The 16,951-nt window shown below is 48.2% G+C and overlaps 1 protein-coding gene across 1 annotated transcript in view; it reads left to right on the forward strand.

Moving 5' to 3' along the window:
• The window catches only part of ITGA9 (integrin subunit alpha 9), a 227,994-nt gene that overhangs the window by 181,513 nt on the left and 29,530 nt on the right, over positions 1–16,951 (forward strand). The window contains exons 21-23 of the mRNA XM_081160497.1: positions 3,405–3,494; positions 5,556–5,664; positions 10,581–10,688. Coding sequence (XP_081016623.1) covers positions 3,405–3,494; positions 5,556–5,664; positions 10,581–10,688 — 307 coding nt within the window. The remainder of the gene's footprint in view (positions 1–3,404; positions 3,495–5,555; positions 5,665–10,580; positions 10,689–16,951) is intronic.

A 16,951-nucleotide genomic window follows, 5' to 3' on the forward strand; every position in this document is an offset into this window, starting at 1 on the left:
GTGCATTATCAAGGTACTCTTGGGTGATGCAAAGTCCTACAGTCACTTTGAGTCCCAAAGCAAGTTCACAAATCCATAATTACAGTGTCCAAGGAAAACTTGCCTTGGAGGAGTGATCTTGTTCTTACTGGCCTCTCCCCTTCTCCTGAGCAGTTTCGGGAGCCCTCCAGGCTTACAACAGGGGTGTGGACCAGGGGAGGTAAGGTTAACATGTACTGCTGTGAGCACTCGCTGGGCTGTGCAGAGATTCAAAGCTGACTCTTGCCCTCTGGAAAAGGGAAAACCGTTTCCAGCCTCAGCCTGCAGGTAGCCAGAGGTACCTTCAGCTTCTGCTGCTGAGACTGTGTCCTCCAGGACAGGGCAAAAGGGGACCCCATATAGACCCCATGTAGCAATCTTTGCCCAGTCTCTGGAGATGCAGGTGACCCTTGGGAGGCCACCTCTCTTTCACTCTGCCATCAGAGGGAAAGCCAGCAGCCCCTTCCCTTCCATTTCTTGGGCAGCAACCACACTGTTTGATCAGGTTTCCTGAAGCTTGAGTTAAAAGGCAGACATCCTCCCCTCATCCCAGTTTTCTCCTAAAACTGTCTGCAGAAATCTCCCTTTCTCAGCTCCGTTATGTCCTTGACGTCATATCTTGGATGTTTGCTGCCAGGCGTAGTAAATCCTGGCTTAGTGCTTTTCTCTGAATTTTGGCTTCTAGGATGCCTCAGCCAGAGTTTTCATCTTAACATCCCATCACCCTCGCCTTCTGAGCCATTCTTGAATTTTCTCAAAAACAGTTACCCAAAGGTTAGACTTAGATTATTCTGAAGTCCTGAATCTTTCAGTATCATCCACAGTCTCACTAATCTTAGGCTTTGCCCTCAGGCCTCAGTCTCCATCTTAGCTGCTTAGGGCCTGTGGGAAGCCAGGGTCAGGCCCCAGCAGGTAAAACACAGCCATGGACAGCAGCAGTACTCATGGGGTGTAGACGTAACGAAGCTTTATTTTCATCTCCCACTACCCTTTAATGTTGTTTTCACATCTATTAAGCACCTACTGTTTACCAAATACAGTACCGGGCACATAAGAAAATGCTAATAACTTACTAAATTCAAGAACATCTCTTTCTGATAGTATCAGGGAACCCCTAGCATTGGTAGCTTAACTATGAAATATCAGATCTCCTAATTCTTTGGATCACAGATGTTAAGGAAGCTGTATTATCTGTTGCGTGCAAGGCAGAGTATTTCAGGCACTCGCTTCTTTCCAGACTTCGGTGAGAATCTGGTGTCACTGCCCCCGAGGGCACCCACAGCACTCGACTTCCTGCTGTGATGGAAAGTTCCTTAAAGCTCCTTATCTTGAAAGCTAGCGACCCTGCCTTTGTTCCCGTCACCACCCTTTGAAGACCTCTTGCCCACGTGTGGATGTGGGAGGGCAGAATGCTGAGAGCAAACAGTTTCTTAAGAGCCCCCCTCAGCAGCGGGCTTTGCGGGCCTCGACCTCGGGGAAGCGTCCCCCGTCACGCGCCTGCAGGATGACGGGAAGCCGTTTGATGTCTGGCCTCTTTATCTCAACTTTTCAACTTAGCTCAGTCTGGAGCAGTCACCTGATGACAGACCACACTGTTGGGCCTGAGCTGCCAGCGGCCAGAGGTGGCTGGACAAATGGCAGGGCAAGGGGCGGCGCTTCCATCCGGAGCCGGAGCCCATTCCGCAGGCCTGGCAGGATGCTGGGGGGAAGGGAGCAGGCCCTGGGGTGCCATCGCGTCTGCTCTGGCCTTCACTGCCCCCTGGGGAAGGACCAGCGAGGAAGCCAGGCCAGGTGGGCACCTGACCCTGCTGCTTCTGCAAACGGCAGCCGCCCTCTGAGCGTGGGTGTCACCCCATATGCGGAAGACAGCTGAGGAGTGGGGTCAGGGTCACAGAGCGCCATTGTTTCAGAACAATAGGAGAGAGGAGAGGGGATGTGAGGCTATTTAAGTGTTGTTGCATTGGGCACTTGCTGGGTGGGAGGGGTAAGCAGTGGGCAGAGGGAGGGCAGGGGCAGCAGGGAATGGTGCGATGGGGAGTCGTGCAGATGAGCTGTGCCCGAGCCTTGGCGGGTCCTGGAGACTTATATTCCACCCGGGAGGGTGAACTGGGCTTTCTACTGGGATCCCATATTCACACCATGTGGTAGAACCAACTGTAAATGCTGGGTCCAGCGACACGCAGCCAACAGCCACGCCTTTTAGCAAGGTGGTTGCTTCCCTGGAATCATCATCACAGTTCATATTTGAAATTTAATTAAATAGTAAAGGGAAACTAGGTCTTCTCTCTCTTCCTCCCCTTCCTCTCTCCTTTTTCTTCTCTCCTTTCTTCCCATCTCTCCCCCAAGCCTCCAAACCTAGTGTCAGGAGAGGGAATCCCTGTGGGAAAGCCCTGCTTTTGGAGGCAGACTGACCCGGTTTGCTACGGGTCCTCTGGGCAAGTTACCTAACCTGCCTGCTCTTTACCTGTCCGAGGTCGTTAACTTCTTGCATAGCAGCCGCTCAGCAGCTTCAGCGCCCTTGCTTTTGCCTTTCCAGGATGACCTCACAAGAATCCCAATTCTGTGCTGCCTCACCCCAAAGGGGATGCCTATGGACTGTACCAGAAGTCCTTAGCGGGAGCTCTGTGGTATTTATGGTGACGGGGTTGGCCAGGGCCTCTCTCCTGGGCTTGCCTGTCCCTGGAAGAAGGGTGATGCCTCCAGGTGGGAGGTGGCTGCCACGTCCAGCAGATTCCTCCCTGGCTGCAGTGCCCTAACCTTGCTGGACCATTATTCATGGAATGAGCATCCTAGAAGTAGCTCGCACTGTCAGTGCCCACCCATCACCCGTCAGCACTCACCTTCCCCACACACATCGCTGCGCAGCTCCCAGCTCCCAGCACCTGCCATTCTACCTGAGGCCTTCTCTGTCCCGAGCACACTCGCCTGTGTGATAGGGCAGGCGCCAGGGAATTAATGGTCCTCCCCCCACCTCCCCCAGCAGCAGCAGGTCTCAGGAGTCGAGGGGTCAAGGCCCAGCCCCCATGCCCAGTTGGGAAGACTGGCTCCCAGAGTTCCCCAGCCAGACCCAGCCCTGCTGCCCACAGTGCTGAGCTCCTGGATCACATGCCTTCACTGTCTTCCTCCTCTGCCCTGTCTCCTTTCACCACTCCGGACTGGTGATTCCTGGGGTCAGCTCCCAATTCCTCTTTGTGAGGAGAACACAACTGAGACAATAGAGGGCCCACTGTGACTCTGTGCAGGGACCAAAAACAAAACTGAGGATAAATGGGGTGCAGAGTCAGCGCTTTGGGGAATATAGATCGAGCTCCAACACGGAGCACAGGAGGCTGCTGCCCGAGACCTGGTGCTGACCCATGCTCATTCATCCCGCCCTTCCCGTACAGCGGCAACACGGAGCGCTCCGAGTCCCTGCACGACAACTCCCTCACACTGATGGTGCCGCTGGTGCACGAGGTGGACACGTCCATCACTGGGTGAGTAGCCCAGGCCTGGGTTGGCAAGCACAGAGGTGTCCTGCAGGGGACACTGTGCCTTTCTCGAATTTGCACGTGTAGCCTGGAGTCAGTGGTGCTGCTACTCCAAGTCTCCCCAGCTCTGACGTGTAGGTCTAAGCTTCAGCTCCAGGGACTCATGCCTTTCTTCCTGTTCATGTGCTCCCCACCCACCTGGTCGGTAACACAAGGCGTTTGACGGCGAATTCAAGCCCCTTCGTTTCTTTGAACATCCTGTGCACCATTATATGCATGTATCCCCAGCACCCACCCCTCCAGAGTGCCATGTTGTAGCAGGCAGCTTGATTCCTGGAGTTAAAATCTCCACCAAAGGCTGCTGGGCCAGAGATTGCGGCCAGAGGCCTCCCAGTGCCCTGGCTGGCTCGCAGCGGCACTGGCTCTGTGTGTCTTTGTGTGACTCTGTTGACCTCTTCTGCAGAGCTGGCAGCAGCTCTGCCCCATGTCTGTGCTGGTCTGGAGTGGACAGGGAGCAATCCGGACGGGCACACCATCTGCCAGGTGAAGTCTCGGCCACTCAGTGCTGCTGGCATTGCTGGAAAGCAGGGCTGTGGCCCCAAACCAACCCGTGTCTGTTTTCATCCAAAGCCAAGGCCTGGAAAACTGAGAACCAAGTTCCTGTTTCCGGCTTCAGAAAACAGCACATACCTCTTGGATGGGGGGGAAAGTGTTTGCATAATCCATTTAGATCAAATGAGGATCCATTGAACCCTTGCCCCAAATGCAAGCTGAAGTTTCTAGAGGTTCAGTTTCTCATTTTTCAGTTTTCAAGTGCGGTGGGCCCTGGCCTTGGCTAGCAGTAGAAATGCTAATATATCGCAGAAGGAGCCAGCACCGTGATCGCTGGCGCGCTGCTGGGTGCCCGGGAATGTGCAGGCCTGTGCTCCTGGCATTTTTCATCACAGTCTTCAGACAGGAGGCGTTGGTGGAAAATATTTGCAAATCAGCATAGATTTGCCTTTGTTCATGGCTCTATTTTTAACCGTGTCGTTTATTTACTTGTCTCATCAGAGGCACAGTGAGAATGTGCCCTGAACCCAGCCCTGTCCTTGGGGACCAAAGAGAAAACACTGGCTCACTTGATCCTGCTGTCTGGCCCCAGGGGGCCTCATGGTGAGGTGTGAACATCCCCTGATGAAGCCGTCAGTTAAACAAACTAGTCAACCTCTGATCTTTCCAGGGACACAAAACAGGGACCGGATCCTGCCATTTGATAATACTGGGACTCATTACATTTCTAAAGCAATACACTTAAGTTGAAAATAGATGCATTGCTGTCCATTCAGACGTGGTACCCCAAATCTTACATTGTTAGTGTTTAGGCAAGTGAGCAGCCTCTAGCATCTCATCTAGAATCCATTATTGGTCTGGGAATTTAAATGAATCTGGGCTTCCTCTCATCTCAGGTTTGTTGATTCGGGCAACATGGAAAGCATGCTGCGTTCTTAGCCACGGCTCACACAGCCACTGTTTGAAATCTGAAGAAAAATGCTATCACTGAATGGACTCCACTTTTAGGACCTAATTTCTAATAATTTTGGTAGTTTGACAAATTTAAATTTTTTAAATGAATCTGTCACAGGATGTTCCGTGGGATGCCAAGTATCGAATTCTTTTGTCTTTCCTAAAAACCTGCCATGATCTTCCTCACTCTACAGAAAGTTTCTCAAATGACAAATCAGAACATGTCTAATTTTATAACCCAGTTAAGATAAACTGAAATCAAAGCTACCCCAGCTTCCTTTTCATATGAGAACTGTAATCCCAGTACATATTTATATATGTAGCTTATTGATTTGACATAAGATGGGGGGTCATTATTGGAAATGTCTGTTTAGAAAGTATACACCTGGCTGTGTCCATGTACAGGAAAGAGAAGTCACAATTCCAGGAGGAAGTCAGTTGCTGAAAGACACTAGAGAGAGCCAGGTTCCCGAGACAGAGGTTTGGGTTCTCAGGACAGGAGTGACCATGCATTGCTTGACCACAGGTTGGGATGACGGATTTCATGGTTTCCTCTTTCAGAATCGTGTCCCCAACCTCCTTTGTGTATGGCGAGTCTGTGGACGCAGCCAACTTCGTTCAGCTGGATGATCTGCAGTGTCATTTCCAGCCCCTCAACATCACCCTTCAGGTACCCACCCTTGGAGACCATCTGTCACGGGGGACCAACGGGAGGGCCCGTGGGATGTGTTTCTGAAAGGCAGCGGAAGGGCCAGGCTATTTCCAGGAGGCACTGTTGCCAGTCTGGTTGGCTGGAGCGTCGTCTATGTGCGCATACGTGTTTTCTGTAACCACACACAGAATTAATTCCTTCTGGGGCTAGTACTCTGCCGTGTAGACCCCTCTGCTTCTCAGCACCTGGAAGGAGAGCTGCGTGATGAACACCAGCTGCCTTTCTTCCAGGAGGCCTCTGGATGCTGACGCCCAGGCCCACATTCCGGCCCAAACGGTCCCAAAGGACCCCTGTCAGTTCCCCATTAGTTTTCACATTATGGGCCAGGTAGCCTTGAGGATTTGCCATGTCCCCTTCCTCCTGGATTGTCCCTGGGGACTCAGCCAGGAGCCTGCTACCCCCACGAGGGACCGCAGAGCAGTGTGAGCACATGTAAACTCCCCTTCGCACCAGCATCACCGCCAGCAGGGCCACTCTCTGTGGCCGTCGTGAAGGACACCATTCCTTCTCTGAACCAGGGGTGGGCAAACTTTCTGAAAAGGGCCGAAGGGTGAGTATTTCAGGCTTGGCAGGCAGTACAGGCTCTGTAGCAACTGTTCAACTGCTGTAGCGCAGAAGCAGCCCCGGGGCGATGCAGACACGGAACCGTGGTGATGGACACTGAAATTTGAACTTTGTCATTTTCACATGCCATGAAATGTTACTCTTTAAATCCCCCCCCCCCCAACCATTTAAAAATGTAAAACCATCCTCAGCTCACAGGCTGAAGACAGGTGGCAGGCCAGATGTGGCCTGCAGGCCATAGTGCACCCGCCCTGCTCTAAAGTACAGATTCTCAGGCCAGCACTGTTCCACGTGAGACTCTCTGAATATAAAGCTAGAGGGGCCTTAGCATCAGCCTGTCTATTCTTAACTGACAAGCAGGGAAATGTAGGCCCAAGCGGGGCAGGACAGGCTGAAGGGCCCAGAGCTGGGAGGGGCAGGGAGGGCCAGGACTGGAAGGGCACTGACCAGACCCTCCTGTGTAGCCCAGCCCCCTGCCAGGAGCTGGGGATTAAATGAAGGAGGGGGGGATGGGCCCTGTCTCCGGCAGTGCAGATAATCTAAGTCCCACATCGCCCTGAGCTCTCTCTCCTCTCCACCGCCTTCCCCACAGAGGTTTCCTGGTCTGGCATTCACTGCTGTGGCCAAATAATTTTTCTTTTCTTTCCCTGTGGCCACTCCTAGGTGGACCAAGGGGATGACAAATAATGACGGGGTGAGGGTCCAGAGAACGAGGCAGTAAAACATTTGTGGGGTCTCACAAACAATGGTCTACCTCTCTCCAAAAGATTCTCCCAGGGAAGAGACCTCAGACCATGATGGATAGCACATGTCCCCAGCTCGGAGAGGATGAGCTGCCCGGCCAGCTAAGCCCGGCTGTCACACCCCCCCGCTTGATTTATGGGGGGAGGGGAAAGACGAGGGTAGACTGCTTTCGAGACCTTAGAGTGGCTGCCGAGAACAGGACCTCTGCGGTTCCGAATGGCTTCTCAGAGCTCATTTCTTTTTCTCCATTGCTTTTTGTATTTGGATAGAAGATTAAGGCCAGATGGAATTATTTCATTCTCCTTAAATCATTTCCATTGTAATTACTCACCTACTCTTAAGTAGCAAAAGACACAGTCAACAAAAGATACAGTCAAGAAAATTATTTAGCCCGGCCGGGCGTGGCTCAGCGGTTGAACGTCGACCTAGGATCCAGGCGATAGGGGTTCGATTCCCGGTCAAGGCACATGCCCAGGTTGTGGGCTCAATCAATGACTCTCTCATCATTGATGTTTCTATCTCTCTCTCTCTCTCTCTCCTTTCCTCTCTCTGAAATCAATAAAGATATATTTTAAAAAAATAAATTATTTAGAAGGGTTCACATGCCACATGCCAGGGAATGAAGAGGGTATAGGTGTTGAGAGGAGAAAGCAAGAAGGAAGAGCAGTTATACAAAAGATACAAAAATGTTCTCATCACCCTCTAAAAAAAAGAAAAAAAGAAAGGAAGAAATCTGAGGGCACGTGGCTAAGTCATGTTTCCCTGAAGGCGTTTTTACAAGGAGCTTAAAGTTTGGTATTCGGGCAGAGAGCTTTCTAGACGTCTGACCTGACACAGGAGACAGGCTAGAGAATCGGGGCCCCTGGAAGAGTGATCGACATGCCCCTTAGATGAACCTCCTGATTATCAGTTGCCTGAGGAAGAACATACCATTCCGTCAGGATTAGGAGAGTTGGCTGGGACTGTGAGATGGGTGATGTGTGTCACTGATCGGGAGGTTCTCTTGTGTTAGCAAAGCTGACAGTTTCCTTGAGCATTCCCTCACGGGTCATTTTCTGGTATAAGTGTGACCATCCTGCAGGAAGGCCACCAGCTATGTTCATGGTGATAACGTAGGGTCAGGATTATGGATAAATCTCTTCTATATGTGCTTTTTCTGGCAACATCACTCCTGAAGGAGAGCACAGGCCTTTTTATATAAAGAGATGTTTCGTGTCTTTTAAAAGCTATTATTCAATAAGCTACATGATTGATTAAAGACCCCACTGCTAATGCAGATGGGAGAAAGGCAGAAATACTAGTCTTGGGATTGGATCCTACATTTCATCAGGGTTTTCTTAACAGAGACAAATAAATTGTTGACCAGTGATAGGCTTTTTTTTTGCATCAGAGTTTATCTTTTTTCTCACCTGAAAAATAATGCAGATATTACCCAAGAACATTTGCAGAGAATCAATTAAGACATTTGTGAAATTAATGTTGTAATACAAGCTCTCCCATCTGTCTGGCCCTGATGGTGAGACAATGCAAATCACAACCAGTTTCTTTCCTTCCCCCACTCACCCTTTCATGGGATTTCCCTTACAGGACAGTAGGTCTCCCCCTCAATTCTGTGCTCTTGAGTTTCACTTCAAATTAGTTATTTCAGTTGTCTTTGGATAGTCCTTCCTTTTCTTGTGCCTTAGGATTGTTGTTTTCAGTGAATTTTGTTCCTTTTGAACCAAGAGTTGGCAGTGACAGCTCATCTGCTCTATCATTTTTTTGTCTGTTCTTTGAAGCAGAACCAACTATTGTAAAAAAAAAAAAAAATGAAGACATGGTTTTTTAGGTAAGAAGAGCTGGCCGGAGCTCGATCCTGATAATGTTCTGTCGCGTGCAAAGACGCTTAGATTTCCAGCCTGTCTCCTGGCTCTGCCCGTCTCACCTCAAGTTCAGGGATGCCCTGACTCCCTGAATTCCCTCTCTGGTCCCCAGATTGCAAAGTAGCATTTCACTTCTTCCCCTCTCTCTTGTTCCTAACCCATCTTTTTTTTAAAAAATAATAATAATAATAATAACATTGAGATATCATTTACATGCCTTAAAGTTCACCCATTTAAAGTGTAAAATTCAATGATTTTTAGTACATTTAAAGAACTGGGCAGCTATCACCATAATCTAATTGTAGAACAGGTCATCACCCCCCCCCCCCAAAAGAATCCCCATATCTATAGGCAGTCAGTCCCTGTATTCGTTTCCTATCGTTGCTGTAACTAATTGCCTCAAACTTAGCGGCCTAAAACGACACCCATTTATTATCTTACCGTGCCACAGCTCAGAAGTCCGAAATGGGTCTTACTGGGCTAGAATCGCGGTCAGCAGGCTGCGTTCCTCTCTGGAGGCTCTGGGGAGAGTCTGTTTTCCTACCTTTTCCAGCTTCTGGAGGCTGTGCATTCCTTGGCTCGGGGTCCCCGTCATGTTCAGAGCCAGCAATGGCTGGTTGAGCCCTTCTCACAACACACCTCCCTCACTCTGACTCTGTTGCTCTGTCCCCTGTGTAAGGACCCTTGTGATTCCATTGCACTCACCTGGGTAATCCAAGATAAGTTCGCTATTTAGGTCAGCTGATTAGCAACCTTAATTCTCCATCGCCATGTAACACGACCTCTTCGCGGGTTTCACAGATTAGGAACATGGACGTCTTGGGGTTGGCATTCTTCTGCCTCCCACACTCCCCACGTCCCCACACCTCAGCCCTCGGCCACCACTAAACTACTCTGTGTCTCTATATATCTACCCACCTTTTTTCTTGTCTCATGTTTACCCTTTGCTCCATCGCCTTTCTCTGATTAGTCTCTTTGTGGCTGCCAATTTTCTCTCATTTCTCAGGAGCTGATGGGCCGCTGGAGGCAGGAAATAGGGAGGACTCGGGGGGCGGGGGGAGAGGGCTAAAGTTTACAGGACCAAATGCTGGGACAGGAAAGAGGCACACAAGTGTCATCGAACAATATAAGCAAGTGATTACCTGCAAGTTACGGAGAAACCAAATCAGCTGGATAGTGTAGTAAAAACAGTCCTTTCTGTAAGTTAGATCATTTGGTTTTGGGACAACCTACTTTGTCTGTGAGGGTCTCAGTTACCTCAAACTGTAAAACTAAAGTGGTTCTCAAAGTATGGTTCCTGGGAGCCTATTAGAAATGCAAATCACTTACACACACACAGACACACACAGACCTGCTACTTCAGAGACTCTGGGTGTGACCCTCCCCCCAGTCTGTGTTTTAACAAGCCCTTCTGGTTATTCTGATGTATGCTGAAGTTTGAGAACCGCTGACCTAGATTATGTCTGAATTCCATAGTCTATGAGTAAATTTCTAGGGATATAAAAAGAAGTAATTTTTTTAGCAGGAAGAAGATAAGAACATTGAAATCTCCCATCATTTGATATTTCACTTCAAGTCATGACCTTCTAGGTCCCAAACCCTAGAGTCTCTGTGTATCACTTCAAAGAATTTTAGGGTATATATTGCATGACATGAAGACCTGCGCTTCTACTAAAACTTGCTGTGTGTGTCTCACACCCACAGGTCTACAACACTGGGCCAAGCACCCTTCCTGGGTCATCTGTCAGCATCTCCTTCCCCAATCGACTGTCACCTGGCGGTGCAGAGATGTTTCACATACAGGAGATGGTGGTGAGTTCTTGTTTCATTGTTGCTTTCAGACTTGAGCCAGCTCATTTCCATTTTGTATTCCACCCGGGGGCCCAGAAGCTTAACTCATTCTAAACTTTGGAAACATCCAAAGACGCCGGAAGACCACAACACTTGAATTTCTACATTGAGACGGTTTGGTTAACACCATGAGAAGGCCTCTTTGGGGTGAGGTGAGGGTTGGTTATGAACTGACCTCTGGAATAGACTTCACCGTCCCTGGAAACGCCCAGCAACCGTCTGCAGTCTTGTGTGTGTCTGAACGCATTTTTCTGAAGGAAAGATCCACAGCATTCATAAAGTGTCTCAAATGGCCACTGATGCCCAGAGGATGAAGCATTGGTTCAGAAAACATAAGTGCAGGTTGAAACTCAAGTTTATGCAGAATATGCAATTCTACCTGATCCCAAGTCAACTATAGATGGTTTTGTCTCAAGAAAGGCTTGGTAACTAGCATATGGTCATTCCCACTGGCCTCCTTGACTTCCTTGGTTTCCAAGACGCCACATTCCCTTGGTTTCTCCTTTCTCACTGGCTTTTCTCCTCTCACCTACTTCTGTGGGGCCCAGCGTCTCCTCTTTCCTACACTCAGTCTCAGATATCTCACCCAGACTCGTGGCTTTATATCCAGTCTGTGCCGAATTCAAGAAATACTTTGCATTCACCCTGTGCCAAGCGCTGGCTTACATTGGGGAACAAAACAGACAAAAACATCATATTTTCCAGGCCTTGTGTATTTTCGGCTGGAGAGAGACAAATAATAAATAAATAAGACATATAGTTCATGGTGGTAAATGCTATGGAGAAAAGTAAAGGAGGTAGGAGACAAGGGCTCATCAAGCAGGTCTCACTGAGACCGTCATTGGGAAGGGGGTGGAACCAGAGCTGGCTCTGGAGTTTGTAATGTGATCTTTGCATATGAAGGCCTTGCCAACTCATTGTTTCCCTAGAGTTCTCTCTCCTTGATTTTAGCCCTACTTGGTTTCTCTCCTTGGAAATGTCGGCCCCATGCTTTCCCGTGCGTTGTGTCCACATTGGGCATCCAGGGGTGTGTGTGTGGGGGGGTTGCTCATCGGCGCTCGTGCTGGGGGAGCTTTCTGTCTCACAGTGAATCACGTCGCTGGCAACAGCAGTTGACAGTAACACCGATTTTTAAAGCTGGTTGGTTGGGAGGGCACGTTGTGCATGAGAAACATCCTGGGTTTTATGACTTAGTTGTACACAGAGGGTAATTGCAACAAGAAGTCTCCCCTGCAGCAGGCTTGCTGGAGGCCGATATGTAACTTGTACATAAGCCAGGCCTGGCACTTTAAAGCAGCCCCGCAAATAACCCAAAGCAGAATCGAACAACTCACTTTTTTTCCCCAACGTCTACTACTTTCCCAACGGTGAACACATGTTCTTTTTTTCTCCCCTTTTACCCTCAGTTTTTTCTCTAGAAATTCAAGGACTTGCCCTATACCAAGTCATCCCTCATCCTGGGTAGGAGGTCCCTGTTAAGAAGTCAAGGCTTGCCCCGGCCAGTGTTGCTCAGTGGTTGAGCCCCGACCCAGGAATCAGGAGGTCACAGTTCGATTCCTGGTCAGAGCACATGCCCGGGTCGGGGGCTCCATCCCCGGCAGGGAGTCTGTAAGAGGCAGCCGATCAGTGACTCTCATCATGGATGTTTCTATCTCCCTCTCCCTCCCTCTCTCTGAAATCCATAAAAATGTATTTTTAAAAAAGAAGTCCAGGCTTAGGAACCCTCCCCAGGACACTAGGTCCTTGGGTAATGTGCATTCTTTTCCGTGATATCCTGTCACTGGAATGATGTCATACAAAGTGAACTGTTAATAATACAGCTTATGTTATAAGATAAGGGGATAAGAGAGGGAAGGGGAAAAGGAAGCCCCTCCCTAGCAGGAGATAGATTTCCAGCCCTGGGTGGATTTGGGGATTATATGATCTCACCCTCTGCCTTTGAACAGAATACAATCAAGACATCTCCGCAGTACAATGGAACCGTGTTTCCTCTAAGTCCGTTTTTTATGACCATCCTTAATTCTTCATGCTCTCATTTCCCTGACCTTTTCTGAGCTAAAATGGAAAACAGTTGCCTAGCTCCCTCTGTGGAGAAGTTGAGCTGTTATTTAGTCATTTTCCCCCACTGTTCATCTTCAAAAGATCCCGAGAGAGAGAGAGAGACAGACAGACGTCGATCTGTTGTTCCACTGATTAATGCATTCATTAGTTTATTTTTTATGCGCCTTGACCGGAGATCGAACCTGCAACCTTGGTATATCGGGACGATGCTCTAACCAACTGAGCTAATCACAATTCCTTAAATTCACATTTTCCCATCCTTGGCCATTCTCTTTGCTCTCTCCATATTGTCCAAACAAATAAAAATTCAGAATGGAGCATCAGATATATACGCCCCTTGATCCAACCTCTCCTCCTCGCAGACTGTTACCCTCAGGCAGGTAAGATCCTGGCCCCGTTTCCCATTTGAGAACTTGCTGACTTCCCCTCCTAATTACTTGTGTAACTCAGAGACATCCTGCGCTTGGGAGGCCTGACCACATTAGCTAGTTGCAAACCTGCATTGACTCTTTGTCCCGTTTCCATGTGTTATTTTCTTCATCTGACATTACTGTGTTTCATCGTCTCTTGTCTTCCACAAGATTAAAAACACTGTGACCATAAAGGTCATGGCTGCCTTGCTTCCTCTGTATCCCCCGCGTTTGGTGCCTGGACCACAGTGTGTGCTCAGTTTAATGAAAGAGTCGGCTGCTCCCACTCTGGTAGCATCACCATCACAAGTATTTCTTTCTGCCTTGGATAGGCATGTGTCCTTACACATCTGTACACCCTGCAACACATCCACTGGGCTCCCCAGATGTTCTAGGAACTCGGGAAATTTGCATTGAACTGAAATCCCCAAGTAGGGATGTTTTGACAACTTCCTTTAACCCACAGCAGAGGTTGCCTTAATTTCAATGTGGGGATAAATGAAAAGGTAAAGCTGAAATAAGGGGTTGCGTCACCTCTCAGAAATAGAGGCTTCCAGGAGCAGATTGAAACTCGAAAAACTTTGATCAGAGATAATCATGAAAACATCTCTCCCTGTCTCTCATTCCCCTCCCCTTCCCTCTCCCCTCTTTCTCTTTTCCCTTCCTCCCTGCACACACACACACACACACAACACACAGGCACGCACACAGGCACACACATATCAAGTCTGCTGATCTCAGCAATAGGCTCAAATCATTTTTTTTTCTTTGTCTTCTTTCTGCACATGTTTGAGTGTGAGCTGAATAGTCAAGTTCTTGAAATGGGTCAGGATTAGCTTGGCTTCGATTTTTTTTTTTTTTTTCCTCAACAAAAGCCAAACACTTACAAAAGAGGGGAGATGGCTGACGGAATTCTGGAGGGAGAGCTACGTTCCTGGGCTCTGGGGTCGATTTTGGTTTCGGTGAGAGGGGACTGTGTGTCCGGGAAGGTGGGGCTAGGCCTCAGCCTGGGCTGCGCCTGCACCGTGTGGTCCAGAGGCTGCCCTTTAACCCCGGGCAGAGCCAATGAATCAAGCCTCCGGTGCCATCCCCCTGCTGGCTGGGCGCCGGCCTTATCAAGGAGCCCAGGGCCTGTGCTCAGGCTGCTGGGGCATCTGGAAGCATTCATGGGTCCTTGCGGGGTGTGGCCCCGCCGCAATGCTGGTGCTTAGGTGCCTGGCGTTTCCTGGCCCTAAAAGTGGGTGGTTACGCAGTTTACTTTCCTTCAGTCCTTTTTTTGCTCCTTATGAGCAACATGACACACAGCCCTGTTCTTGCAGGGGTGCCGGGTCGTTACCAAAGTCGATAACAGGAAACCTCGCTGAGGAGAAGCAGAGCTCATCGGTCACTGCCCAGAAACACATGGTTCTCATTAAACCTGCGAGGACTAATTGTGGATACTTCAGAAGCACAAAAACAGGAAAACTCCTTTCTGACAGACATACCAAGCCTCTTCCAAAAGGAACTTTTGCAACATCGCTAGACACTGGGAAGCAATTAACTCCCAGCTCTCGGAGCCAGCGTCACTCCTTCAGAATCGAAACTCAGGACCCTAAGACGCTTCAGGCCTCCCGTGAAGCCTTAAGACTTTAGACCTAATGAGTGACATCTTGGTTTCTCCTTTCACTGCTCTGATGGATATAGTCTCAGAAAGCAATCGAAGAGGTTAGACAGATGGTTACATATCCAGAAAAATGATTATTTACCTTTTGATAAAGGGGTAATAATGAAGTGTCACATCTAGTAAATGCAGAGGTAACTCAGTGGGTCAGTGGGTGTGCTGCTGTATCTGTTGTGGGAAGATAGGGGAGCAGTGCGAAGAGCTAGAACCAGAATTTCAAGAAACCGGTACACTTACGAGGACTGTGTCGGGTCCCACAGCGGGGGCTACTGACTCATTTATTATCCAAATCCGCAGACCTTTCTGCTTCCAAATATTTCATTATCTGTGGAAGGGAAACATTTTTGGCATGCATGTCAAGTGCTCAGATAACGTATTTATGTCTCACTTTTTCCCTAAAGAGAAACTGACCGCATCTGGAAATTCTTCTGTGTCACTGCTTCTCTGAAAGTACATCCCATCTGTATCGCTTTAACTCCAGTAAAGGCCATCCCTGTGCTCGTGAAGTGGGCCCCATCTGGGAGACTGGTCTTTCCCGGAGTAAATGTGAATGAATTCTGTTCTACCGGGCAGCCCGGTGGTGACCTGCACTCTTGACTGGGAAGGGTGTTGGCCTACCACACCCAAAGGAAAGTGTGTGAGGGCCTGGGGAGGGAACCACGTTGTTTTAGCCAAACCTTAGAGCTGGTGGAGGGGAAAAAAGTCATTAGCTTTTATCATAAGAAGTGAGATTTTTTATGAAATAATGACAGACTTATACAGTGGTCAGAATCGTATAGCACACTGTGCTCTCCCTCTCCTCTGGAGCCTTGGTTTTGAGCCTTGGCCCCTTTATGTTCTGTTTCAGTTTTAGTCTCAGCAACACCCTGACCTTTCAGATCTAGTATAACTTTTTGCAGTGGTGCTGGGCTTAAGGGGTGGGGAAGAAGGTTGAGGAAAGCAAGTATTTTATTTAGAAGATAATTTCCAACTGGAAAGAGAGAAGACATCTAAAGTGCTGATCTTTTCGACTTTTTAAAGTTACTATCTCTCCCTTTCTGCAATGAATGACACAAGGTCATTTGTAAACTTCTCGCTGCTCCCACTCCATCCCCCACTCTGCAGATTTGGCAGCTGGCTGTTATTTAGGGACACTGTTAGTTCACCCTTTTCAGTTGAAAACAGAACATGGCTCTTCATTTGAGGACCAAAGCTTGGAGGGCCTGTCCAAAGCTAGAGCCTCATGTTCACATACCTCGTATTACTGTGATCATCAAATTGTTTTTCCTTTTTGTCTGTTTGTATGAACACATTTGAGACTCTAGCTACACACAGAGGTAGATATCAGAAAATCAGAACTTGCTGAACTAATAAACAAGGGGACCCTTTCACAAAGTAAAAGAATCTGTAATTTGTAGAAGGGTCCAGCAAAGAATGCCTTTGAGAGCGCCTTCCTTTGAACGATATGATGTATTCACACAAAAAGTGTGTTTTCAACCTTGTGAATACATTAAAACATAAAACAAAGCATATTTATTATGAGGAGCTACCCAAGATTGTTATCACTGTCTCTGTGTTGTTATATTAAATAAGGGGATATTGATACTGAAAAACCAGGGTAAATGAATGGATCCATCCCTTCTAGGTCACTGTTGGTCATTGTAAAGACTTGAAATGAATGGTGGTAACATGAAAATATCTATCTTAGGATTTATGATTAAAATATTGTCATCTTCTCCTGCTCTTTGATGAATATGAAAAAACAATAGTGAATCACAGCAATGTGAATGAACATAGGTACAGTATAAAGGGCTCTGTAACACTGTATATCACAGTTTACATTTTGAACGGAAAATATGTAGTTCTTAATTATCCCTCTAGTAGTAAACATCTTAGGTTGGCCTCATTAATCGGTTGATATGAATACTATTTTTACTTCAAACTTTGGAGTCCTAAAATTAATATCACCAAAGCCACTATGGTAAACGGTCAGCCTCCTGTGGCAGAAAGGGAACTTGTTTCTTCTGATACCTTGGTTCCAAGAGTAGACTGTGGGTAATTAAATTAGCAAAGGAGGCATTCAAAACATTCTCTGGGTTTTCGAAGCCAAGGGG

Source organism: Miniopterus schreibersii (assembly GCF_964146895.1).
Source record: "Miniopterus schreibersii genome assembly, chromosome: 15".
In the NCBI taxonomy this organism is placed as follows: Eukaryota; Metazoa; Chordata; class Mammalia; order Chiroptera; family Miniopteridae; genus Miniopterus; species Miniopterus schreibersii.